This window comes from Dipodomys ordii, unplaced genomic scaffold (assembly GCF_000151885.1).
Source record: "Dipodomys ordii isolate 6190 unplaced genomic scaffold, Dord_2.0 Scaffold102, whole genome shotgun sequence".
NCBI lineage: Eukaryota > Metazoa > Chordata > Mammalia > Rodentia > Heteromyidae > Dipodomys > Dipodomys ordii.
Window position 1 is genome coordinate 5,118,827 of NW_012267318.1, and position 27,984 is coordinate 5,146,810.

At 39.5% G+C, this 27,984-nt stretch overlaps 1 protein-coding gene across 4 annotated transcripts in view; it reads left to right on the forward strand.

The window, feature by feature from the left end:
* The window catches only part of Rxfp2 (relaxin/insulin-like family peptide receptor 2), a 67,529-nt gene that overhangs the window by 30,124 nt on the left and 9,421 nt on the right, over positions 1–27,984 (forward strand). For 2 of the 4 annotated variants that reach the window (XM_013027280.1, XM_013027281.1), the window contains 13 exons: positions 655–760; positions 2,446–2,517; positions 8,613–8,684; positions 9,861–9,932; positions 11,899–11,970; positions 13,520–13,591; positions 16,941–17,012; positions 18,146–18,217; positions 22,192–22,263; positions 22,360–22,431; positions 23,615–23,686; positions 26,540–26,769; positions 27,414–27,824. In XM_013027280.1, coding sequence (XP_012882734.1) covers positions 655–760; positions 2,446–2,517; positions 8,613–8,684; positions 9,861–9,932; positions 11,899–11,970; positions 13,520–13,591; positions 16,941–17,012; positions 18,146–18,217; positions 22,192–22,263; positions 22,360–22,431; positions 23,615–23,686; positions 26,540–26,769; positions 27,414–27,824 — 1,467 coding nt within the window. The remainder of the gene's footprint in view (positions 1–654; positions 761–2,445; positions 2,518–8,612; positions 8,685–9,860; positions 9,933–11,898; positions 11,971–13,519; positions 13,592–16,940; positions 17,013–18,145; positions 18,218–22,191; positions 22,264–22,359; positions 22,432–23,614; positions 23,687–26,539; positions 26,770–27,413; positions 27,825–27,984) is intronic. The other 2 variants (XM_013027282.1, XM_013027284.1) reach the window with 1 other exon arrangement.

Genomic DNA, 27,984 nt, shown 5'->3' on the forward strand with positions numbered 1-27,984 from the left:
TGGCCTTGTTTCTCAATGTAGAGTTCTTACTCATTTTTAGCCTATTCATAATTCTTTAAATTCCCTTTATCTTTCTTCTGAATGCCCTTTTCTCACTTGCACAGTTTCTCCACAACTTTCCATTTCCAACTTGATGATGATGAAAAGCCAAGGCCCCACAAGGAAAGGTGGTCTGACTAGATCAATTTTAATAAGGTTCCATAGTAGCTGTGGCCAAACTGGCATCGAGTCTTTCATAGCTTTAAGTTTGGAAGGTAGAAAAATCCGAATTAAGTTTTAGCCAACAAGAGAAATGTATACGTATTCAGCAACTACTTTGTTCTATTGAATTAACCCAATCACTGTTGTTACTGTTTTTTTAAGCATGGTAATGTTTTTCTTTGAAGAAAACTTAGTCCTGTTTCACCATAAGGCTTTAAGCTATTTGAGCATGTCTTTTTTTTCTGTTTTTCTACCCACATGCTGAATCCAACATGACCAGTGGAAGCTACTACATTAATGTCTATACTTGATTAAGAGGGAGTTCTTATTTGTTTTTAAGATGGGCTAAATAATTCTATGTAACATACTGCTGAAAAGCAGATAGTGTGATTATTATAAAGTCATAATTAAGAAATGTCTTTTTTTAGTAAATTCTACTTCTTTTGCCCCTAGTTCTAAACCAGTACCCACAACACTGTTACTGCAAGGAAACTGAATTGGAATGCATAAAAGCTGATTTAAAATCGGTGCCAACAATTTCCAGCAACGTGACATTACTGTGAGTAGAATATATCTGTGTGTTCTCTGCCCCAAAAGTCACATAGAAACTGGAGAAAACTCAGGTCATTGGTATGAAAGAGTCATACAAGCAAAATAAATTCCTTTTAAAACCAGTCATCAAGCCAGGTGCTAGTGGCTTATACCTCAGTAGGGTGACATCTGGAGGACTGAAGTTCAAAGCCAGCTCAGACAGAAAATTCCAATAGAATTCATCTCCAATTAGCCAGAAAACTAATTTCTGGGCTGGAGACATGATACAGCGCTAGCCTGCTCACAAATACTGATGTTCAGTGCAAAATTATGTATGGCTTTCTGATTTTTACATTGTTAATAATATTCTTGTGGTTTTAAAACAACACAAAAAGGAAACACACTTATCACATTTACAGCAGCTCATTTTCATATTGATCGTTCACCTGAGACTGCAAAGATATAAACTTTCTGTGAAGCTATTTGTGTTTCATTATAAAAATTTCTGTACATGTAGCCCAAAACTTTTAAGAGCCTCGGGGAAGTTCAAGCACATCCTCATTTGGGCATTTCTTGAGTTCATTAGGATCTTCGATTATTTGAGTGTTGTTGTTGCTGTATTTTGTTAAATTATAGAGTTAAAGGCAAAGACAAATCACTATAGACTTTCCAGTCTAGTATGCTAAGTGGCTACACTTGTCAAATATTTGCAAGCTGCAATCAGGAGATCCAGGAGGGACAACTTACCTAATCATGGTTCCAGGTGATTGTAATGGAGCTAATTTCCTTTGTCTAGCCATTTAACAACATAGCAGAACACTTACTTGTATTTACAGTGTTGACAGAATGAACAAACCTTGTGTGCTGCCAATCATGTGGAAATAGAACATGCACAATCATGTACACTACACAATATTTCATAATAATTATTAAAATGGTTAGTGGATTATACATTTGTTGTAATTATACTTTTTGTGGGTGCCAGTCCTGGGGCTTCAACTCAGGGCCTAGGTGCTGTCCCTGAGCTTTTTGGTTCAAGTCTAGTGCTCTACCACTGGAAGCTCAGATTCCAGCTTTATTATATTTTTGGTAGTTAATTGGAAATAAGCGTCTCATGGGCTTTCTTGCCTGGACTGGCTTTGAACCATAACCCTCAGATCTCAGGCTCCCGAGTAGCTAGGATTACAGGCATGAGCCACGGGCACCGAGCTATGTAATTCATTTTTATCATCATTTATTTTGTCAGTCATTGGGCCTGAACTCTGGGCCTGGGCACTGGCCCTCAGCTCTTCAGCCACAGTGCCACATCCAGCTTTTTCTGCTTATGTGGTGCTGAGGAATTGAACCCAGGGCCTCATGCATGCAAGGCAAGTACTCTACCACTGAGATACCTTCCCAGGCTTTATAGTATTCATTCTATTTGTTCTGAAATGTTTACTGAGAAGCATTTTCTATACAATAGCTCATACACCTTACTACATAAAGTATACCAAATGGTATTCACAAAAAATTTGTCTATAATGTATTTTTAGAGTATGTTCCATGCTTAGACAGCACATAACTGCACTTCCATTTGCTTTTTATTCGCCCATCAAACCCTTTCAGTTACTGCCATGTTCAAATGTGTATCACTTATCACAGATGTGGCTATAGGGAAGACGCTGGTTCCCCCATGAAAATCCATAATCAAGTCTGCTCTGAATCTTATTTTAGGTCTCTTAAAAAAAACAACATCCACAGACTTCCAGATAGAGTTTTCATCAAATACAAAGAACTCAAAAAACTGTAAGTAGTTATTAATAGTGGGTGTTTTTATGGGAAATTCCTTGTCATGTTTTTGTTTGAGGGTTATTTTTATAAATATATAAAATGTATCAAGTTTATCATTTTAGATTTGTGGGCTTAACATTAAAAATAAGCCAGGCACCAGTGTCCCATGCCTGTAGTTACTCAGGAGGCTGAGATCTGATAATCATGGTTTGAGCCATCCCAGACAGAAAAATATATGAGACTATTATCTCCAATTAACCATCAAAAATCTGGAAGCTGAACTGTGGCTCAAGTGGTAGAGTGCTAGCCTTGAGCAAAAAACTCAGGGACAGCGCCCAAGACCTGAGTTTAAGCCTCAGGATCAGCACACAGACACACTGATAAACACACATACACACACATGAAGAATAATAATACATTTATAATGCTATGCTTTCATTTTATAATTTAACACAGCTGAACTGATTTTGGTTTGGACATGTTTATAGAGTTAATATGGAGTCAAAGTAAAATATCTGAGAAAGAAAATTCACAGTTTCACATTCTTCCTTAAGATGATTTGAAAAGTGGCATTATTTGTTCTAGATGTACTTTTTAATTTGGCAGAACAGGGAAAGTATAGGTGAGAACAATCAGATCCTTTATAACACAAAATAATGCTAAGACACAGATTGACCCCCAGTAAAATGGAAGGAAAAACATAGCAATAGTACAAACAGTGATGTTAGCATTTCTAAAGAAGGCAAACCTTGGCAAATAGTGCGTCACAGCAGATAGGAAATGGCATTCACTGAGGAACAAGATGCTAAGATGCTTTAAGCATCTAAGAAAGACAACCAGGGTCTGGGGGAATGAATCATGGATTTCCACAGTTTTCAAGGACTATCTTTTGATACGATCCATATGCCGTTGCTTTGATATTTTACTCACCAAGCAACTTCATGATGATTCATTTGTAACTTGCTAGTATTTTGAACTTAGGGCCTTGTGCCTGCTAAGCAGGTGCTCTACTACATGAGCCACAATGCCAGATTAACTTTCTAATGTTTTGTACTGCATATGTGGAAAGTTACATTAGACCAGGAATAAAAGTATTCCTACCACAGGAATAAGATGTGTCCTATTCATACTAATAAAAAGAAAATATACAAGTTCATGGATGAGCCCTTTGTAAAGTGGGGTAGTATCTGCCAGCCCTTCTGAGCCCTAAAGAAGCTATACCCACCACGAGACCAATAGACTAGGTTAAAAAAAATCAGGGTACCATTGAAGTTACTGGAAAGTCATTGGTAGGGCCACTGTCATTCAACATCCAGCATCCTAGAACCACCATCATTGCTTCTCTTTTCATCTAAATTAAGTACAGGGTCTCATAAACAAGAAAAGAAGGCTACAAGGTAGTGTGTATGGACACAGATGTTCAGCCTTATGTGGGTTTGATTATCATCTCTGTATTTCTAGCTTCATCCTGGAGTATGTGGTCATGATATCATTATCACCCTACAGTTAACTACACATTGCCTCTGGGCTTCCCAGCTTCTTTAGAGAGGAAATTTTAACCACAGAGCTTCTAATCTTCCTAGAAACTATTTAAATAACCACATGTTCATTCTATGAATCCGTATTATGTTTGCACTACCTGGATAAAGCACAAGGAAGAAATAAAATCGCACTCACAAAGAAAAGTAAAGGACAAGGTTCTGGTTTTAGAGTAGTCCTTTAAATCCTAGGTTTCACCTTTTTGTTGCTATAGCAAATATCTGAGATAATTTATAAAAAAAGAGAAAGGGTTGTGCTGGGAAGGTGGCTCAGTGGTAGATTGCTTGCCTCACATGCATGAGGCCCTGGGTTCAATTCCTCAACACCACATAAGCAGAAAAAGCCAGAAGTGGCGCTGTGGCTCAAGTGGTAGAGCGCTAGCCTTGAGCTGAAGAGCTGAGGGACAGCGCCCAGGCCCAGACTTCAGGCCCCACGACCGACGAAAAAACAAAAACAAAAAGAAAGATTTATTTTTGGCTCCACGCCTTGGAAGTTTCTGTTTTTAATTAGTTGGCTCCATTGCTTTGGGCCTATAGAAAGGCATGTAGTAGAGCAGGGCCTCTCACCTCATGAGCAAGAAGCACAAGCAAAAGAGGAGGAGAAAGTGTGAATCCGGCTATCTAAGGCCCACCCCAATGGCCTGAGTACCTCCCACTAGGCTCCACCTCTGAAAGGTTCCACCACCTCCCAATAGAACCACATGGAGATTCAAGCCTTTCATACAGGCCTTTGAAGGGTGAGGGATGTTTAAGACCCAAATGATAGCAAATTTTATCTACGTAGTACCATAGAAGTTGTAAGAATTAGGTCTTCTTCCTACACATGAGTGAACTAAAGTAGGCTATGGCTAAATGATCTTTTACCATGACCATTACATAGGATATACAGCTAGTTAGGGGGAAAGTCACAATCAGAACCTACATCTTCCGATGCCCGAGATAATACTTAGATGGAGAGGAATTCTGTAACTTTTGTTCTTTCATTTTGGGGAAGGATGATCTCTGGGTAGGCAGAGAGGTCACTGAAGTATCAAGCAGAAGAGGTAAAATTACATTTCTCAGGATAAAATCCTTTACTGTCCATACTCAATCCTTTGCTACTGAAGAGAATAATATAGAAGTACCTTGATCATTCAAGGACCGAAGTTTACTTAGTGGAAATAAAAAGGTAGAGATTAATCTTCCTTGCAAGATCAAACTATACAGCAATGGGGAAATCATACTAAGACAGCATAGAATTTAATATTAAGTGAGCTGCCAGCCCGGAATGTTCGAAGCACCCACAGTGATATTGAAGTCACTTAGACATTTTCTGGGAGAAAATTTAAAAAAATCCTAAGTGAAATTTATAGTTTAATTGCCAGACAAATAAATATTGCTTAATTGATATGAAATTTTTTACTATTTGATCAATTTACTCATTTTAACAACCCTTTAAAAATGTCAGGATTTTCTAAAGTGGGAAAGGAAAAAGCAATTTCCGATGACCTTTCAGAGAAATAAAGCACAATTTATGGGGTTGACCATAATACTTTATCACTGTTACCATGGAAACCAGCCATGGTTCCTCCTCCTTAGCGTAACACGAACCTTATATAAATTAGAAATTTCTCCTTAAACTGAGTTCTTGTTCAATGCAATTATTGGCAACAAAACATAATTCAAGGTATCTGCCTCACTCTGGAATATAAAATGTCATATTTTAAAAAAAATAGCCTCTACATAGGCATTTATTTGCTTTAGTAATTCAGGTATATAAATTCCTGGTGTTTCTGCTTGAAAAGTTCTGACAGCTGAAACAGCAGGAATTCACAAACCCAGTAAGTTATTCTTAGAAAAGCCATTCGGTGTGAAGTATATGAACTGGGCTCCTATCTCAGCTTTGAATACAAAGAGGGCAGCACTTGCCAAATTGTCATGTTTCCAGATTTCCCCGTATGCTCTGAACACTACTACGCTGCAGAGAAGAAAGCTGATACCGAGGATGGAGTTTAAGTTTAGTAACCCACAGCAGACACCTGAGACGGGAGCTGCAGGTCTCTCTTCTGTGGGAGCCAACAGCTAAAGAGAGGCCTAGAGGCTCTTATTTAACCCACTTAAGTCTTAAGTGGTGTCAGTGAAGGGCATAGTTTGTACACATCTGACGAGTCATGCAGCTCTCTGATTTTCCTTCAGTAAGACAAAAACACAAGGTCAAATTCACAATTTGCAACTTCTTCAAGGTCAATGGGCTTTGAGTTTCTTAATTCGTCATCTCAAAGAAAGTGTAAAGCGCATTAGATAGTGAATTTTTAGATTTAAGAGACATTTCAGTATGCCTATACTGTAACATCATATTCTTTTTCTAGTCTCCTTTGCTATGGTAACTTAATTCATCATATTAACTTGCTTTACATTAGTCCAGGGACTCTAAAAGTACCAAAATACAAATACTGAACTGTGTGCAGAAGCATGATTTATGCTGCAGTGTGAAGTTATCTCCTCACAGACATGGTACGAGGTGGAGGGGGAGATGAGGGGCGAGGCTATAAGGTCACACTGAGTTTCCACTTGACTTTGTCAGATTGAAATGGACGCTTTGTTTGGATGCTCTGCAGTGCCAATATCTTCCACATGGTGGCGTAACAGAGAAAAATAGAGTTTTTATATGGAGCTCAGTCGTGTGTGTGTGTGTGTGTGTGTGTGTGTGTGTGTCTTTTATTGTTGAAATACTGTACAGAGGGGTTACAGTTACATAAGTAAGGTAATGAGTAAATTTTTCTCTCAAGCATTTTTACCTCCTCCTTTATTTTTCCCCTACCATTCCCTCCCTTCCCACCTCCCCAACTCCTTCCTCCCCTCACCCCGAAGTTGTAAAGTTGGTTTTCAACATAGTGCCTTGTACATTTCATTGTTACAATGGGTCAACATGTAATCTTATTTCGGCATTTTGTTATTTCCCTTCCCCTCCCCAAATTAGAAAAATATATATACAAGATTCAGGGCACTGACATCAAATACAGTGAAAACAGGGGTTATACCATGGGGGAAGAACATATAAAAGAAACAAAAAAATCATATAGTACATTTTAAATATGTTAAAAACAATAGCAAGAAAGAAAAGTCAAGTTGTGTCCCTATCTTGGGGGTTATTTCACTTAACATCATCTTATATGGCATTACGTACATAGCTTTTGACCTTTTCTGCTTGTCCTAGACTTATACTAGTTATTGCAAATAAGGGAAACCATGCGACCTATGTTTCTTTGGGCCTGGCTTACTTCATTTAGTATAATTTTTTCCAAGTCTTTCTATTTCCTAACAAATGGTAGCCCTCAGTCTTAAAAATGACACCTTGAATGGCTTTACCTGGCTAAAGGATGTCAAAAATCTTCGAACGTTTACAGTATATTCATTCCCCTCCAAAAATGGCTGGGAAGTTCTATTATAGCATAAAACTAAATTAAAAGTTCAGCTAAGAGCTGGGTGCTAGTGGCTTATACCTATAATCCTAGCTACTCAGCAGACTGAGACTTGAAAGATCAAGGTTCAAAGCCAGACTGGACAGAAAAGTCTGTAAGACTCCATCTCTTATTAACTGGAAAAATGTTAGCCTGGAGGCAGGGCTCAAGCAGTATAGCACCAACTATGAGCAAGAAAGCAAAGTGAGAATGTAGGGCCCCAATTCAAACCTTAATATTGGCACATACAAAAAAAAGAAAATGTGAATTTAAAACTAATCTCTCATTGTATAATGAGGACAAGAAGTAGACATTATTTAATTGGACATTCCTGAGAGTACTATTATTAAAACTGTGTTGTTAAATTGTTTCAGAGTTTGAAGCAAAGCCTGAGCTATAGGTTGCAATAGCATACTATCTCCATTCAACTATGGAGAACCTCATTATACACACTGCGCTTCTTGCATTACATCTTGAATTAGAAAAGAAATCAACCTGGCTCCCTGCTTCATTCATGAGAATAGAATGAAGAGAAATGAACCTGTAAAGGTTTAACCCTAGCTGGGTGCCTGTGGCTAGTGCCTGTAATCCTAGCTACTTAAGAGACTGAGATCTGAGGATCACAGTTCAAAACCAGCCAGGTCAGACAGTCTGTGAAAGTCTTATCTGCAATTATTCACACATAAAAAAACCCAAAACAGAAATGGAGGTGTGGCTCACATAGTAGAGTGCCAGGCTTATCAGCCTTGGGGGAAAAAAAAAAGCCTAAAGAATAGCATCCAGCCCCTGAATTTAAGCCCTAGTATCATCACACACAAAGTAAGTATAACTCTGCATAGAATATAAAAGTTCAGCAGAAAGATTAGATCTTATCCCTCTTCTCTATCTTCCCTAACTTTAGTGATACCAATCAGAGATGCCCAAACCTCATTGTGCAGTTGTTATGGAGATGCTGTGCAATAATGCACTACTACGTGGCCATCTGACACTCACAGTACCTCTCCCCAAATGTGTGAATAGGACCTTGCACTTTATTTGCCAAGTTCACAAATGGTCTTCAGGGAGAGGAAGTGGCGAGCTCATTCTGAACACCTACAGATCATCATCACCTGACTCTCCTCTCTCATTCCAGGTATCTTCAGAATAACTGCATTAGACACATTTCCAGAAAAGCTTTTTGGGGATTACATAATCTGCAGATATTGTGAGTAACTTCTTAATAAGTATCCTAATAAAACTACCATGGTAAAATGGGGGTTCTATTTGGGAATCAAGACTTTATTTGGTTGTAGAGCCTGGGAGACAAACACAAAATAATTATTACATGGAAAGAATTATACGAGGATTCTGACTTTAGCCAGTAGATTCCACATGTTGACTCAGTTCCAATATTTTAGCATTTGAGATTCTGTCTAACTAATCCTATCCAACTAAATACTTTCTTAAAATATTTCCCTACTACAAATATGACCCAAAATGGCAAACATAAAACATTTCCTATATATTCAGTTATTATAGTATTACTTTAATATGATGTGATATCACCATCCATGAGATTCTTACCTCCAATTAACTACCAAAAAGCCAGAAGTGGAGGTGCCACTCAAGCGATAGAGTTCCAGCCATGAGCCAAAAGCTAAAGGGATAGTACCCAATTCCTGAGTTCAAACCTTAGTACCTCTCTCTCTCTCCCTCCCTCCCTCCCTCCTTCCCTTCCCCCCCCCCACACACACAGCATACCTCTGTACAGAGCAGGAAATTTCAGCAGAGAGGCCAGCTAGTCTCCTAACTCCTTCCAGCCAGAACAAGCAACAGATTTCAGGAAGAAGAGTTGATCAACACTGCTTCTCCTCTCCTGAGTTCAGTGGCACAGAGATGCCCAGACCTCATTGCACAGTTGGAGAAGATACACAATGGCTTGTTCCATAGCCATTCTGCATGCACAATGCCAGTACTAGGGCTTGACCTTTTGAAGCACTCACTTGCTCAGCTTGCTTACTCATGGCTGGTGCCCTACTACTTGAACTATGTCTCCAGTTCATCATGTTTGATCATTAACTGGAGATTTAAAAATCTTTCAAAGTGTGTCTGCCTGTGCTGGCTTGGAGTTGCAATCCTCAGATCTCAGATTCCTGAGTAGGATTTAGGAGTGAGCCACCTAGCCCCAAAACATTATTTGGGGCCATTTCCCTGTGCTAACTACAGTGTCACATTCACAAGACTTACAGTTTCAGGAGCCTCTGGGTCACCTTTGATACTACTCTCAGCTTCTCAGCAGACGGTTTTCAGAAGTAGGCATCCATAATCCACAAAAGGCTAACTGTAAGCCATTCACACCGAACAATGAGTTTGCCTAATTCATCACCCATGCTATTTGTAGATATCTCAACCACAACTGTATTACAACTCTCAGACCTGGAGTATTCAAAGACTTGCATCAGTTAACTTGGCTGTAAGTATGCTTGCTTTTGTTTTCCCCCATTAATGGTCATAGGATCAGATTGTGTGTGTGTGTGTGTGTGTGTGTGTGTGTGTGTGTGTGTGTGTCTGTGTGTGTGTACTGAGATAGGATCTCACTGTATAGCCTCAAGCTCAGCTTCCACAGGCTAGGGGTAGTGGCATGGTCTGGCTTTCATAATCTCCACCATATACAAGAGCAATGCTCAAATATTTCCCACACTGGAATGTGTCTTTGTATGTTCTACTTACATTTCTGATTGACATAGAATCTGGAGCATTTTACCCAAGTAATTGGGACAATGGAATATCCAGCAGTGGTTGGTCTAAGGAAAGGAAATTCTTTATGCTTTTTCTGGGGGAGAAATTCTGCACCTCACAGTGGCCTTGCTAAGCCAGACAGCCATTCTAATACCCAGGGGTCACCTGGAAAAGGATTCCTCAGCCTCAACACTATCCACATTTGTGTGTGCTGATCCTAGAGCTTGACAGCGTAAGGTTTGGTTTTTTGTTTTCTTTCTCAAGGCTGGTGCTCTACCACTTGAGCCACAGGTCTATTTTTGGGATTTGGAGGTGGTTAGTTGGAGGCAACAGTCTCATAGACTTCCCTGCCTATCTGGCTTTAAACTGTGGTCCTCAGATCTGAGCTTTACAGACAGGAGCTACCAGTGCTTGGCAGTATTCTCATTTTGACTCACTTAATTCTTGCTTCTGGGAAGGCAGCCCTGTGCATCTGAGGCTGTTGTGTACTATGTATGCCCTCTACCTCACACTAGCTACTGGAGTGTACTCCCTCCTTAGAGAACTGTGACAACTACCGCTGTCTTCACACTTTGCCAAGTGTCCGCTGGGAGGAAATAACTGCCCTCTGTGGGAAACGACTGATGGAGAACATAAACAAGTTTAAGGAATTGCTCTTATTGCCAGAGCGTTCAGAGACACTGCTCTGGGAAGGTGGTAACTCATAGCATTTTCAGTCTCCAGCTGAGCCAGCAGCTCCAGTTCCAGGATCTTACCTCAGCTCCCTCTGCTCTCCCGAGACAATGAGCAACTGGCTTAGTGTCAAACTGCAAGAAGGTTCTGTGTCACTCGGCTCTTCAGAAGCATGTTGGCCTAGACTAGCCACAAAAGCCAGGATTTCAGCTTGGTCTAGACTCTGTGTGTGCCTGACTCAGACAACATCTCTAGTCTTTCAAGGCCTCTTTCTTTCTTATCTGTAGGCTGGAATTATAATTCTTTTCAAAGAAAGATGTTGTGAGAATTAAGTCACATAATGTAAGTGCCACCTGCAGAGCTCCTAGCACATAGCAAATACTCCTCCATGTAACTCCCTTCTCCCCATCTTCCCATCCATAATCTGAGATAAAGACAGGAAACAGCACTTGACTTCAGAGACAATAAGAGAGAAGGATACTCATTTCTCTATCTAATATCTTCTACCAAAAAAAAATGCCAGGAGTAGTTTATAACAGTGGATTCGGTATAAATATGTGTACTCTTTCCATTGGAAAGCTCCTAATGCATGGGTTAAAAAAAAATCTACCCATCCATCTGTACAGATGTTACGGAATGTACCATTGAAGAACCATGAGCTCAAAGAGCCAGGTGGGATTATCTAAGAATTACATTTGCATGCAGCCTTCAGTCCCTCAGCAAGGCAAAGCATTTGTGTAGCCCACAGGCAGCCAGTAAGTACAGCTCATAAGGTGGATGTAGGGAGAGAAAGCAAACAATCAGGATCCAATCTGGTGAGTGCTGAGGTGGGCGTTAGAGTCGTTGAACAGCCCTAGGATGAAGCAAAGGCCTTCGAAAACAGAGACAAGAAAATCAGCCACAAACAAACACTTGAAGGATGGGCCAGGTATTGGGAGAGGCAAGATTGTCATGGGCCTTTTGTTTTCTTTTCCTGGTTTTATTTCAGAAATCTAACATTGGAAATGTTTTTTGGTATGTTTTGTCAGAATTCTGGATGACAATCCAATAACCCGAATTTCACAGCGATTATTTACTGGATTAAATTCCTTATTTTTTCTGTAAGTATTCACCTGTTCCTCTACAAATCACCATGACATCTAACACTAACTTCCAGAAAAGGTATTTGAAAAATAGTATATTAAATCCAGCTGGGTGCTATGGCTCATACCTATAATCCTAGCTACTCAGGAAGGTAAGACCTGCGGATCACAGTTCAAATCCATAAGCCTCTTATCTCCAATTAACCAGCAAGAAAGCCAGAAGTGGAGAGCCAGTAGCTCACATGATAGATCACCAGCCTTGAGCTAAAAAAGCAAAGGGTGAGTTAAAGGCTCATTACCTGCACAAAACAAACAAAAATATTAATTCCACCAAATTGTTTATTACTCGTAACCTTTCCTGTGTTTTCAGCCATATTTAGTATTGCTACTTCCTGGCCACAGATTAAAGAGAAGAATGGGCTGTATTATAATGCATATTTTAAGTCTAGTAATTCATTATTTTTATCCCCTTTAATTTCTTAAAATCCAATGTATGTTTGGAGTGGCTAACCAAAGATTCATTTTTATATCATGATATCCTACCTATACTTAAATCTGTTAGAATCTCCTAGGAGGTTGGCTCCAGCTTCATTTTTTTTTTTACATTTTTTTCCAGGGGTGGGGGAGGCAGAGGTTATACCTATTGACAACACTGGGGCTTAACTTAGGGTCTGGGCACTAAGCATTAGCTTTCACATTCAAGGATAGCACTCTACTATTTGAGCCACAGATATACTTCTCGAGGCTTTGTTGGTTGATTGGAAATAAGAATAGCTCAACTTTCTTGTGTAGCTTGGCTTAAAATTGCAATCCTCAGAGCTAGGATTACAGGCCTGAGTCCCTTGGCATCCAGCTCCAGTTTCATTTTTAACAGAGGAAATGTGTAGTTTTGTCCTATGAAAGTCACCAAAAATTCTAAAAATCTCTATCCTACCATCAAGGCTATTTTCATCATTGTATATTCAGTGTTTATTAATGTTCCCAAATGATTTATCCACAGGGAATTCTTATTTTCTTTTATAGTTGATCATGAAGCATCATTATTTTCCTACTTGTCAGAAAGAACTACAATATCATAAATTAATTGTACAGCATAAAATGCTCATGAGTTGTTTTCCTTCCCTCTGATTCATCCTGCTGTCACTTCTTAGATTTAGTGCAGTTCCAATGTGGTCCTTTAATGTTACAAATGATTAATGGTGCCTCTAAGAAGGAATGTTTGATATATGGAACTGGAAATAATTGCAAACTTCAGTTGCACGAGAATTAGCATGAACTTCAAATTTGAACTTAATATACAGTCTTGTTTCAGCTCATAAAATTAAACTACATAATGCTTATTCTTAGGATGTATTTCATGGTTTTACACTCATAGTTTCTTTGTTATCATCTGTTCCTCAGTCCTTGCTATAGTTAATGGCCATTCGGAAGGAGTAACTATGTATATATGCTTTACCCTAATATATTAGGTTCAGCATGTAAGTTTCAAGTTGTGTTATAATAACAAAGACTGCTCTGAAAGTGGCACATGATTTTTGTTTCTAATGAATATTTTCTTTGTCTGAAGATCTATGGTTAATAACTACATAGAGGCCCTGCCTGAACAGATGTGTGCCTATATGCCTCAACTCAATTGGATGTGAGTATTCCTTTATAATTTAATGTTTATTTGTCCAGCTTAAGGAAACTAGCCCTAAATCTAGTTCAAGATTACCTTAAAAAAACCTATCTACAAGTTGGGTCCCCATGGTTCATACCTATAATCCTAGGTACTAGAGGTTAAAGCCTACCTAGAGGACTAAGGTTTGAAATCAGCCATGAGCAAGAAAGCTGAGACAGTAAAATGCCCTGAGTTCAAGCCTGATACATGATCATAAAAATTTTAAAAACCTGTGATTCCTTTCCTAAATTAAGTCCAGTTATGTTGCTTTCTGGTTTAACTATCCTTTGAGGGGGCTGAAGATAGTAGTTTCCACCTGTAGTCCTAGCACTCAGAAGACAGAGGCAGGAAGATCAAGAGTTCAAGGCCAGGCTGGGCAGCATAGCAAGATCTTATTCCAAAAGAAAACCAAAAAAGAAGTGAAAAAAGTAATAGCAAATAAATAATTATACATATAAGAAAGAAGGAGTCAGATACCATTGACTCAAGTTACTCAGGAGGCTGAGATGTGAGGACTGCAGTTAGAAGCTAGCCTGGACAAGAAAGTCCTTGAGCACCAACCTTCAAGCAAGCACCAAAAATCCAGAAGTGGAGGTTTAGTTCAAGTGATAGAGTGCTAGCTTTGAGCGTTTAAGCATAGGAACAGCATCCAGACCCTGAGTTCAAGCCCCAAGACCAACACACACACACACACACACACACACAGAGAGAGAGAGAGAGAGAGAGAGAGAGAGAGAGAGAGAAACAAAAGAACAGGGAAGCATCAGGCCATAGCCTTGTCTTCCTCCCACAATGATTAACAACAGCAAGAGCAGCAAGTAGCTGGGAATCAGCATCGGAGCCCCTGGCTGCTAGAATGCTCATTTTCACCCTAAGCTCCAGCAAACACTGGAGAAAACACAGATGGTGAATGAAAATATAATTAGTTAGTTGGCCTGCTTACAAATCAGAAGGGCCCTTTTACTCAGATGATAGGTGAAATGTCAAATCCAAATTGCTCCAACCAAAAGGCACGGGCAAAACCTCCCCCACCAAGCTTTCCCTCTCCCTTAATTTGCCACCCTGTAGAACAATGACTCCAAACTGTTCATCTTGGGAGAATATGAAAAAGTTCTTCCTCGCTCCATTTAGCAGTGATGGACTTCTAAGACAATGCGGTGTTTATAATATGTTTTTGAGGGAACAAAAAAAATACAAGAATCCTACAAGAATCCTCCCAAGATGGCTCTAAAATAGAATTTAAAAGACTGTGGCAAAGGGGTTGGTGTTTTTATTGTGCCCATGAAAGAAGTTGCAAAACAGGAAATACTGCCATATTTGGGGAATACTGTAGTAAGCTGGCTATAAAGAAAAGCTAGAAAGCCAGGTGTGGTGGTACAAGTTGATAATCATAGCACTAAGGACACGGAAGTAGGAGGATCATGAGTTCAAAGCCAGCCCAGGGTACTAGCAAATTTTTGCCACAGGGAGAGAGATCTAAATGTAGATAGTTCATGTCTGCAATCCTAGCTACTAATGAGGCCGGGATCAAACCCAGGTTCAAACGCAGCCCAGGCAGACAAATCTGAGAAGCAGCAAAAAGCTGGAAGTGGAGTGTGGGTTCAAATAGTAGAGTAGCAGCTGTGATTGCAAAAACCTTGATTGTTCTAGGAGCAAAGAGGAAGGAAGGAAGGAAGGAAGGAAGGGAGGAAGGGAGGGAGGGAGGGAAGGAAGGAAGGAAGGAAGGAAGGAAGGAAGGAAGGAAGGAAGGGAGGGAGGGAGGGAGGGAAATTAGTAGGGGAAAAAGACGAGTGTTTCTCATTCTTCCCTGGTTGGCTCTAAGTGAAAATGTTAAGGCTGTGGACAGTCTTTCCTCAATAGGGCGATACCACCTGCTCTGAGGCACTGGGTGGCAGAAAGAAATGTCCCTGACAGTGATTTGGGGAGGCTTTGTTACATGAAAAACCACAGGAGATCTGAGGATGGGGCCACAGCTCTGAATTTCTGATTCAGTAGATCTGGGGTGGAGTCTGAGCATCTGCACTGCAAGCAAATGCCAAGTGGCTCCTAGGCTGCTTCCTGCCACGCTGGGAGCCGGGCTGCATCACTTCACTTCACCAGGATCTGGATTTGTATGTGTAAAATCATTGTGGCTTGAGCTTCTCCATAAAGACCAAAATACCTATGTGCTGTTGATAGGAATATAAGAATACCTATGTGATGCTGATAGGAATGTAAGAATATGGTGGACCGGGACAGTTACACATGTAGGCTTTAGATTCTGAGAGACCCAACTTACAAGAGCAGTTCTGACACTTCCTAGCTGTGTAAACAGGAGAGTGAACCTCCAAACATGGCAATTGCTGGTGCGTTAATGAGGAGAAACCTCAACAGTCCTGCAGGAGTTCTGGGCTGTGCAGGCAGAGAAGCAGTGGGCTGTAAAAGCCCCAGTGGCAATGGTTTAGGATGATCTATCAACACTATAATTAATAGTAGAATGCCCAGTATAAAAACAATCACCTGCCCTTTCCCTCCATTGGATTGTGCTCTAATATTAATTGGGAAGTGAAACATAATATTAATTATGTTAACCTTACAATAATTAGGCACAAAACACTGGAAGCACCGGGCACCAGTGGCTCAAACCTGTAATTCCAGCTACTGAGGAGGCTGAGGTCTGAGGATCACAGTTTGAAGCCAGCTGGGACAGGAAAGTTTATGAGACTCTTATCTCCATAAAGTACTCAGAAAAAAGTGAGAAGTGGTGCTCTGGCTCAAGTGGTAGAGCACTATCCTTGGGCAAAAGAAGTTCAGAGACAGCGCCCAGGCCCTGAGTTCAGGCACTAAAAATAGTTCAGCAAAAAGAAATAGTAAACATTGGAATGAATTAAAAATAAAATTCAGATACTGCTGAGAACAGTGACTTGAGTCTGCAATCCTAGCTACTTAGACATCAGAGATTGGGGAATTGTGGTTTGAGACCAGCACAAGCATAAAAAATGTCCTAAGACTTCCATCTCAATTAATGGCTGGGCATAGTGGCTTGAGCCTGTCAACCCCAGCCACACAAGAAAGTGCAAGTTGGAGGATTACAGTCCAGGCCAGTCTAGGCCAGGCGAGTGTGACCTTCCCTTCAAAATAGCCAACCCAAAAAGGAGATGGAGGCATGACTTAAGTGGTAGAAGACCTGCCTAGGATGCTATAAGTTCAATTTCCACTATCTCCACAAAGTAAATACATACATATATACATGCATGCATGCATATGCAGATATGGCTATTAACAAATCATCTGTAAGCATATGATTTGTGCGAAATTATTCAAAAGTATTTTCCTTTGTGACTTTCAGGGATCTGGAAGGCAATCAAATAAAATATCTTGTGAATTCCACCTTTCTGTCATGCGAGTCTCTCACAGTCCTGTAAGTACACCACAGGCTTTGGTAAATAAAGAAGAAACTCTAGAGACTGGGAAATTCTAAGGAGACATTGGCAATGAACTCTGAAGCTGTGTGTTGTTTACAGCTTTGGTGTGACAGTCCAATACTAGGTATGTGCATTGACTGATTTAGCAATGGAGGTGAGGCGTCAGTTAAGTTGCCCACACTCGGGTCTGTAGCTGGCTGGCTCCTGCTATCTGAGGGCAGTCCTCCTTTCTGCTACCAGAAAGTGCCCATTTCCCATCCACTATCCACACAGCCTGTCTGGGGTACTGAGTGGCTCTTCTTGCCAATGGCTTGATCTCTCTCTGTCTCTGTCTCTGTCTCTGTGTGTGTGTGTCTCTCTCTCTCTTTCAAATAGAACATTACCATTGCATTCTAAAGGTGAAAAAGAAAAGCCAAGTACTGGTGGCTCAGCCCTATAATCTCAGCTAGTCAAGAGCCTGAAATCTCAAGTCTGAGGTTCAAAGCCAGCCAGGGCAGGTTTTGAACTTCAAATTAGCCATCAAAAAGCTGGAAGTGCTCAATAGGTACGGCACCAGCAAAAAAGCTAAGGGACGGCATGTCCAGTTCCTGAGTTCAAGCTCCAGGGCTGGCATAATTAAACAAAATAAAAGAGTAAAGGGGAAATACAAATGTCTCATGTCTTCTAATTGGCTAAAGAGTTTGATTGATGATTCTGGTTGTTGGTTATACTGTGGTAATGGGGTTGGGCAGACAGATTGGTCAATTGGCATGTTTGGTAAAAAATTGAAAACACAAGTATCTGTTTGTTGTCATTGCAGTTTTCCACAGGGAATAAGCACTTGGTAGGGTCTGTCGATGATTGAATGGGTGGTTGGAAAAATAAAAATAAATGGAACAGAAAAGTGAGAGACATTTTCTAAAATAATCAGAATCAAAAACCAACTGTCTAGCCTCCAGGACCAAATTCAATGTCTCAAATTGCTTAAGCAGCACTTCGTGAGAGAAACTGAGTCCCACATCAGGAAAGCCTCCCTTTGAGACTCAAAGGGGGGTTGTTAAAATCCACCCTGAGCAGAGCATCTCCCAGGGAGAATGGATTCTGCCAACAAACTCAACCCCAAGGTGCTGACTCTCGCCATGTCTTACAGGTTTCTGCCTAGAAATCAAATTGATTTTGTTCCAGAGAAGACATTTGCCTCATTAAAAAATTTAGGAGAACTGTAAGTAGCATCGTCTACTAGGAAGAATATGATTGCTTCTTCCACGATTATCAATTTAAATGACGTGAGACTACTTTTCCATCAGCAGCAATCAACATTCTGTAGACTATTGAAGGTGAAAAAAATCAATTAAGAAAACCAACCTGATCCGAAAGTCAAGAGCACATGAAAAATCATATGGTCGGGCTTAATGTAGAGTTAGCCTACCCTAGTTTTCTTACCTATTTCTTTGGTTGAATATATAGATGCATGTTTGGGAATAAATGAGTGTTCTATAGCTTCTTAGATACAGAGATCATTTAACTCTAGTGGCTGGATGATAGGTAATTCTTCATCAGTGTTTGTTGAACAAATAATGTGGACCAATTGGAATGACATTAGTAAATGGTAACTGAATCAAAGAATTAAATTTCTTATTATTGCTGCAGTAATTATGACTTTTGTCTCGGGTGAATCAAACACGTATGTCTTGAATGAAGAACTCATGTCATGTTTTTCTGTTCAAATATGTTTTCTAGATTTAAACCTCTAAACCAGAAGCATCCTTACATAACTATGTATCTTGGAAGTTGAAATTAAGTCTATTGCATGACAAATAATGGCAAGTAGGGTTAAAAAAAAGTACTCTCCAGATGTAGGTCTTAAAATGGATATTCATGTTTTTCAATGATCCATCTACATTCTTTATACTTTGTTCTGTAATCCAGGAAGTATTGGGGGAAAGAAGTCAGAGTAATTTTTAAAAGTAATTCAGGAGTAATTTCAATCATTTAATCTAGTTAGGGAACATCAGAAATCGCGTCCATAATTTTTATAAAGTACCTGCTACATGCAAGGAACTGCATTTGAACTAAAAGAGATTATCTTTTTTGAGGCAAAAAAGTTAATTAAAGACTCATTATTCCAAAGCAAGCTCCTGGAAATCCCATTGCTGGTCAGGCTCAGGAGAGGGAATATAGACTTGAGTTATGGGGTGAGGAGGGACAGCAACCTGGAACAAACAAAGGCATAATTTATAAATAAATTTAAGGGACTATGTTTTGAAATTTTTCCTAATCCTCTTCAAATCATACATCGCTCTCCCTCATAAAGAAGGGCAAGGAGGTGAACCCAAGATACAATCAGCTAGCTTACTGGTCTTTTAAATATGCATTTATTTATTATTAAGTGGTTTCAATGCCAGAAGTCAAATTATGAATACAGCACATCGTAATCAGTGCTCCCCCTTTCATCGTTCTCCTCCATCTTTCCCCCCCTCATCCCTGCCTTGAAGTTATGTGGTTCAATTCTTACATAATGTACATTGAATAGAATGACTGTAATTGCTCACTTTCCCTTCTTTCGTGTGTCCCCCCCTCACTCCCCTCGCCAATATGGTTCAGCTTCCTAGTGTTCATTTTGCTAAATGGGGTATTGATTGTTCAGAGGAGCTATACCACTGTAGTCTGCCCTTTTTCAGACCACCAGCAATTCATTTCAACATACTTAACCTCGGAGAGCTGTAGGAAAATGTGTAAGCTGAGAGATACTTGAGCAACACAGCTTGAGTTTTTTAAGCACTGGATAATTTTACTTTGCCACTAGGACATCAAATCAACTTAGGGAGAAATAAACTTTCCTGATGCCTTTCCCTGCAATAGAGAGTATATTCTACCTTTACCTTTCTCTGTAACACCTTAAAGGACAATTTCTGGCTATGCCAGGGCATCAGCATCTGGCTCCATGGTCATGCCCTCTCTGTCCTAAGCACATTTGTGTCTTTCTTTCTGGTCCATCATCCAGGTGTGATCCTCTCACTTGGCCCACCAGATGAAAAAAATCACAGCTGGCAAAACCTGGCACTTGGCTATCATAACAGTACCATGCATCTTACTCCATTTCCTGCCTCTTTGTGGGAATCGTATCAGCTTGATACCCAGGCCTGAAAGATGGCTCTTTGCTGCTCTGTCTCTTCCCTGATGCTCTAAGTTCTCTCTAAACCCAAGCCTTTCGGGTGACCCTGTGAAGCCTTCATTGGCTCTCACCTGCTCCACATCGAGGCCCCATCCTGCCTGATGTCCCTCCCTAACTCCAGCCTTTCTTTCATGTTTCTCATTATAGCCATCCCATAACCCACAACCTAATAATCCATCTGCCCCGCTTGAATTCTCACTCTCTGTTGCTTGCTACTTAGTGATGTCTTCCACATGGCTTCCAAATGGAAGTGTGCACAGCAGTCAGAGAGATAACGGGCCAAATGTGTGGAATGGGAGCCTGAAATGTGGTCTAGAATTCCATAAGCATTCTCAGTGATTCCAATGCCACTGGAAAATACTGCCTTGGAGTGTGCATGCCCTTCCACCTAGCCTCCATGAACTTTCCCAGGCTTACTTCCTCTAAATCTTCCCCTTCCCCACCCCCATGCAAATATTTTCTCCTCTATTCCTATTGGACCACTTCCTGGCTCCTGAAGATGGCATTCAATTCCAAGCGTTTCTTTGATTATGTTTACTCTCACCTGAAAAGCTGCTCTTCTTTTACCCTGAACTCATCTGAACTCATTTACCACCTGAACACATCAAGCTGCGCTCACATAACTCCTTAACTTCTCAGGCCATTATTGGTGACTCCTTCCTCTGTGTGTATCTATTCTTCTGTGATTACACTTGTTTCATTCTCTCCTTCTTTTGTAATCTGGCTCTACAAGTACAATTTCCGTTGCTATAAAAAAAAAAGAAGAACAGCTGTGTGCTGTATTTTATGAAGAAAAGGAAACTTGTTTAACTCTTAGAAGGTGGAATGTCCAAGATCAGACAACCCCGTCAAGTTTGTCTGTGTCAGATGGGTGACATTACAGCACAAGCATGTGCAAAAGGCATTACATGGAAAGACAGGAAGCCAAAGAAGCATTTAGGGTCAAGTTTGCTTTTCATTGGAAAAATTTACTTTTGTAGGAACTATGAGAACTACCTTAATCCCTTCCAAGAGTAACATGCCAATGACCTACCACCTCTCACTAGGCCTCCTCTCTTAGAAAGTCTATAACCACAACACTGAAGACCATTCTACCAACACATGAACAACATCCAAATCACAGCACTCTGTGAAGGTTCCTTTAGGGAAAGAGCTAAATCTTAGCTATTTGTAACTGCCCCATATCCATCGTTAGCTCTAAAATATCAAGAAAAAGATAGGTGGACTTGGTACAGCATACCTATAATCCTAGCTATCCAGGAGCTGGAGATAGAAGGGTAGTGGTCTAGGACCAGTCTAAGCAAAAAGCAATAGATTCTATCTGAAAAGCAAACTAAGAGTAAGCATGACAGCTTGAGTTCAAACAGTCCTACCAAATAAAGGCTATGTTTGAGTTTTCAATTCATTTATGTTTAGGAAATTGTATATTGGGTTTTGGTGGTGGTGGTGGTTACTCCCCTATGATTCTTTCTTGATTCTACCATACTATGACATTTAATCATAAACACTCACATTTTTAAAGCAAAAATAGTCCTGTATGAGAATGTATTAAAAACATGGAAAGTTCTATTCAAGATTGTCAAGGCAGATACTGAGTGGCCAACATTATCTTAGTTGGAATTTGAAACAAGTAAAAGACGCAAGAATTGACCTCACAAAATTTAATAAACAAGAGATCACCTACGTGGACCAAGTAGGACTCACAGGAGTGTGAATGACTCAAGTGTACAAAGAGTACCTCCAACAGAGGAAATTAGTCAAAGATCGTAAAGCCAGCATGTGGTAGAAAGGGGGTGAGAGGAAATTCCAGGCAGGAACTGGATGAACATAATGTCAGGTGCCCATAAAGCAATGGAAAACATATCCATTTGGCTGTCTTGTTGCGTAACATGTTATCAGGTTGGTTAATTGGGTCCCTATCTTCTGTTACATCAACTGGGATGACACTAATTGTGAGTAGTAGCAATGCCTAGGTCACAAAATTCCAAAGTAATGGTTTGGGGTTTCACTCTTTCTCACAGGGATCTATCCAGCAATCTGATAACAGAGCTACCAGCCCATCTTTTTAAAGACCAAAAGCTTCTACAAAAGCTGTAAGTTCTCATCATCATCAGATTTAAACAACATCTTAGGCTTCCAAAATAAGAACATTTGTATTTCTTTTTTCTTCCTCTCATGGCAAAAAAAAGAAACCTATCGTCCAATCCTCTTTTGTACCTCCACAAGAACCAGTTTGGAAGTCTCAAACAACTTCAGTCTCTGTAAGTAAAATATTACACTTGTATGTTGACTGTCATTTTAGCGGATGCAGATGCCTCTTAGAGACAATTCCTTCTAAATGAGTAGTTCACACGTAGAAGCATGCATCCTCCCATGATTGTGCATATCACTGTTAGTTTTAATGACATTCTGATTAACCACAAAATTTCCTTTCCTAATGCTGATTGTGTGAAAGACAGTTATGTATTTGAAATCAGATTTATTTTCTTTCTGAAAACTGTATTCATATGGAAAAATATTTCATCCTATAACATTCACAAAACTAAATCTGCATAATTTTTCTTTTAACAATTTGGCAATAACACATTTTTGTAAGGCTTGTCTTCTTTATTTCCTTTTCCCCTGTCATATAAGAAGCTACTTAATACCAGTTGGTTCTTTTAGTAAAATTAAAAAATAAACTTGCAGATGTGAGTATTCAAACAGCTAATGATGTTTAGTGTCTCAAATTGTCAGCCATCTTGAGTTTCAACAGTGTCAAGAATTCTGCCAATTCATGTCTGAGCGTTATGATCCTCTTCTCTCTGTGATCATTTGTTGACCATAAATCATTAGTGTATTTGTTTGCTTTAACTAAATAACACACTATCTCATTTGATCTCAAGGCATTTCTTCATTTAATTTTTTTCCACATTAGCATCAATTAGTTTTTTTGGGGAGTTTCATATTTGACATATCGATATATACTTACATGATCAGATTTGCCAAGTCACTCTCCCTCATTCTTCATTTAATTTCAAAGACTAATAGTTAATATCACTTTTTGTTCTTGTCAACTAGGTTTCTGTTGGTAATTAATACAAGATTAAGTTTTCATTCCAAATTAGTGAGCATCTGCTGATTAAAAACTAACAAGCAATAACAAGAACAACAACAACAAAAAGTGAGCTACACCCTCTCCACCCCCTTGCCATTTCTAAACCAAAGAAATGAATGAAATTGTGGTATTAAAATGTGATTCTGCATGTAAAGTAACGTATTTTTTAAAAATTGACTTAGAGGAGAGTTAAATAGAAGTAATAAATTTGTAAGAGCAGGTATTAGAAAATTTTCATTCATTGGTAACATGAAATTTTGAAGCATCTCATTTAGGACCAGACAATGTGATTACAAAAAATAAAGCTTAATCCTTAAGGCGTTAAAACTATTGTGCATATTTTTCAGAGACCTGGAAAGGATAGAGATTCCAAATATAAACACAGGAATGTTTCAACCCATGAAGAATCTTTCTCACATGTATGTATTATAAAAGAATGAAGACAAAAGCATAGTGAAATATTTTCACATGTGCTCATGTCAATTGTTTAAATGTATCACTGCTCTAAATGTGTTTGTATGCAACAAAAGTCTTCTTTTATTGAGAACTTTTTAATTTTGTCACCTTTGGTCCCTGTTCAAATAGAGTTCAATATTATGATGTGCCGACATGAATGACCCTTCTCTCTGGAAACACGCTGTTAATCCAATTGAGGCCCAATAAGAGATCAGGGTACCAGAATGCCACATTATACACAAGATGAAGTCTGGCTAAATGGTACTCAGGAGACCTGGAAACATTAATTCACTTCACATGAGTGAGCAGTCGGCTGCTCTAAGATTTGAGCCCTTAGGAAGAAAGGTGCTATATAGAGTCCAGGTGTTGTTACTGTTACTAAGTACACTACAAAATGGAGGTAATGAATCTTTATAGTAGTTTCTGTTAAGTCACTTTAGTATATTTGGCTAAAGTGCACTGTGTAAGTTGTGTTAATAATATGTGTTTATAACCTTAATCCTTTCTTTATCAACTGTATAATCAATATGTTCATGATTTAAAAAAAAATTAACCCTTGTCATCCACAAAAGTAGGGAGGACTCGATGTAAGATCCCAAGTTGGGCGCAGCCAGTGGACGAAAGTGTTCATGTGAAGGTGCTTTTTTTGGGGGAGATCATTTTGTTTATCTATGTACAATAGGCATGATGGCTGGAAGGCAGGTGTTTGATACCTGTCCTTGTGGTTTTTGTTCATTTCTCTTTCTGTGGCACCATTAGATAAATATTTAATGAGGCTATCATTTTCTTGATGCAGGCAGAAGGTGAGTACCAGACAAGTTCAACCTTATTAGAACTTGGTGGAAAAGCTGCTGTGTGTTTTTTTAAAATAGGAACCTAAATTCAAAGGTCAGGAAGGAACCAAGTAACATATGACTACCTATGAGGCAGCAACTTCTTTCCCCTTCCTTGTCCTTTATTTATTTATTGAAATAACCTCCCCATCACCATCCCATCCTTCCACCTGGTCCACAGTGGGAGAATGGAAGTATCTTTTTCTGGAGACAGTGGATTTAATGGAATCCTAATAGAACCCAAGGGTGTGCTAGGAAACTCCAGAAAAGGACAAGACACAATAGAGTTACACATCAAGTTCCTTCTATCAGACACTCAATGGTAGGAAGCTGTATTATAAGCCATTCAAAGGCAGAGATTGCCTCCTGGGTCTCTCCTTGACACACCTAGCACACAGTTTCCCATCATACATGTGCTGATCTTATAAATGTTGAGTCCTTCACATGTCCAAGGTATGTTCCAGATACTCAGAATACAGTAACAAATAAGAGAAGTAGGGGGCTGGGAAAGTGGCTCAGTGGTAGAGTGCTTGCTTTGCATGCATGAGGCCCTGGGTTCGATTCTTCAGCACCACATAAGCAAAAAGAAAAAAAAAGCCAGAAGTGGCGCTGTGGCTCAAGTGGTAGAGCGCTAGCCTTGAGCTGAAAAGCTGAGGGACAGCACCCAGGCCCAGAGTTCAGGCCCCACGACCGGACCCCCCTCCCAAAAAAAGGATTGTACTCATAACCTGATTCAAGTAACTGTATCAACTTTACAATAATAACAAATAAATAAAAAAGGATCATATGTTGATTTTTAAAAAAAAAAGAGAAGTAGGCCATCCCATGGAGTTTCCACATAGCTTTGGAACCAGAGTCAATGAGCCAACAATAAATAGTTTATTCAATATTACGATGGGCCAAAACAGAAGCAAAGGCTAGCAGAATGATCTGGAAAGCTTAAGGGAAGTCAGGGTGATATGACATTTTGGCAGACCTGAACAGAAGCAGGGAGCTGCCTGACAGTATCCAGGAGAAGATTCTTCCAGGTGGAGGGCAAAAACAAAGCAAGATTCAAAGGGATGGGCCTGGCTTGTTTGGGAATTAAAAGGCTTTTGTGTTTGGATTAGGAGGCCAGAGGTCCAGTCACAGGAGACCTGGGCACAATGGCAAAGTAAAATAACTGAGACACGAAATTGAGAAATACCAAAAAAAAAAGAAAAAGAAAGAAAGAAAGAAAGAGAAGCAGAATAGACTTGAGGAAAAAAAGTATCTGAGAAATAAATGATGAATTAGTAAAAAGGACAGAGAGAATGTATTTTATGGAGGAAAACCCTGTGCATGCAGGTGCAGGGGCTATGCTCTTCATAAACCACGTAACTTCACCAGTTCCAACACATAAAACTTCTCCATGTTCTCTTTTCTTCTAGAAGTTGAGTAAGTCCTTTCAGGCTCTAAAATCTGTGATTAAGGCAGCTCCATTGCAATTAAATTTTCCTAGTCTCAGACTCTCCTTCTAGGCAGTGTCAGGGGAAAAGGGGCAACTTCAAGTAGATCTAAAGGTTAAAAACTAAAGACAAGTCAGGAATGCTTTTAGGGAGCTGTAGTAAATTCCTTCGATTCTTCCACACACAAGCCCCTAGATAGAAGCTAGATATCCATTCAGTGACTCTAATCCACTTTTTATACCACTCAATAAGAATATCCCAATGTCAGGTAGTATCCTGAGATTTCAAGTCTCCCACAGCATGACCTGACCATCCACAACCAAATAACTTCTGACTTTCTGTGTCCCATTACGTGGATCATCTATCAAAGAACACTGCCAAAAATACCACATCACTTAATGAGGAACTCCTCAGTTAACACAGTCACTACTAAATAAAAATAAACAAGCCTAGGGAAATTGCATACCTAACCGAGTTGCAGCCCTCCTGGTAGAACTGCAGCTGTCATTTCTGTATCATTGCTGTCAAGTGACTCTTCTTTTCCCTTTGACTTTAGTTATTTCAAAAACTTTCGCTACTGCTCCTATGCTCCCCATGTCCGAATATGTATGCCCTTGACTGACGGCATTTCTTCATTTGAGGACCTCTTGGCTAACAATATCCTCAGAATATTTGTCTGGGTTATAGCTTTCATTACCTGCTTTGGAAATCTGTTTGTCATTGCCATGAGATCTTTCATTAAAGCTGAAAATACAACTCACGCTCTGTCCATCAAAATCCTTTGTTGTAAGTATATTTCCTATATAAGTAGACAGGCTAGCTTCTGGAAGCTGTGAGATATAAACATATATATATATATATATATATATACATGTAGTTATATATACGGTGTGTGTATATATTATGTAGAGACCTTCAAAAGGGAATTTAATAGTAATTTAATATAACATAAATTTAACAGAAATTATATATGTACGTTGAGAAAGTTTATTTTCTAAATAACAAAGTGCTACCATATTTCAGAATGTATGTTCTTATAGTGACTTATGCTTGAATATTAACTCTTAAATGTGGGATAAAAGAAAATTGGATAAGGATTGATGATGGAGAAAGTCTTGAGGGTTATAAGCCAAACCTGATTAACTTAAAATAACATTCATGTTTCTCAAAAAGACAATCTCCTCTGTAAACTATGCAAGTGATATATATTTGCTGTCTAAATACTAGCCTTATCCCCTCTCCCCCATTCATTTTAGACTTTCTCTTATCCATTTAAAACTAAGACGTAGTGTGGTGCTGTAGAAATTGCACATATTTGAGAGCCCCGGGCTCCTAGAGGAGGTAGGATGTTAGTTCATTGAATGTAGGAAGAAGGCTAAACCAAGAGATGTTTAGAATTACCAACGTGCACTGCATCGATTTGTCCCCAGGTGCTGACTGTCTGATGGGGGTATACTTGTTCTCCATCGGATTTTTCGATCTAAAATACCGAGGGCAATATCAGAAGTATGCGCTGCTGTGGATGGAGAGCTTGCCATGCCACTTCATGGGCTTCCTGGCCATGCTGTCCACTGAAGTCTCCGTCCTGCTCCTCACCTTCCTGACTCTGGAGAAGTTCTTGGTCATCGTGTTCCCCTTCAGTAACATTCGCCTGGGAAAGAGGCAGACCGCCATCATCCTCAGCTCCATCTGGATGGCTGGATTTCTCATCGCTGTCATTCCCTTTTGGAATGAGGATTCTTTTGGAAACTTTTATGGAAAAAATGGAGTATGCTTTCCACTTCATTATGACCATACAGACCATACTGGAAACAAGGCATATTCTCTTGGAATTTTTCTAGGTAAAAAAAAAAAAGTACTTCTTTTCATTTCCTGGGTAAATATCGTTTTCATAAAGATATCATGTACTTCAGCAAAGATGGATGTACTCACTTGGAGAAGTAAAGGAATATAGTTAAGTAAAGGAATATAGTTATAGTTATGTCCTTTCCAAAGAAAATA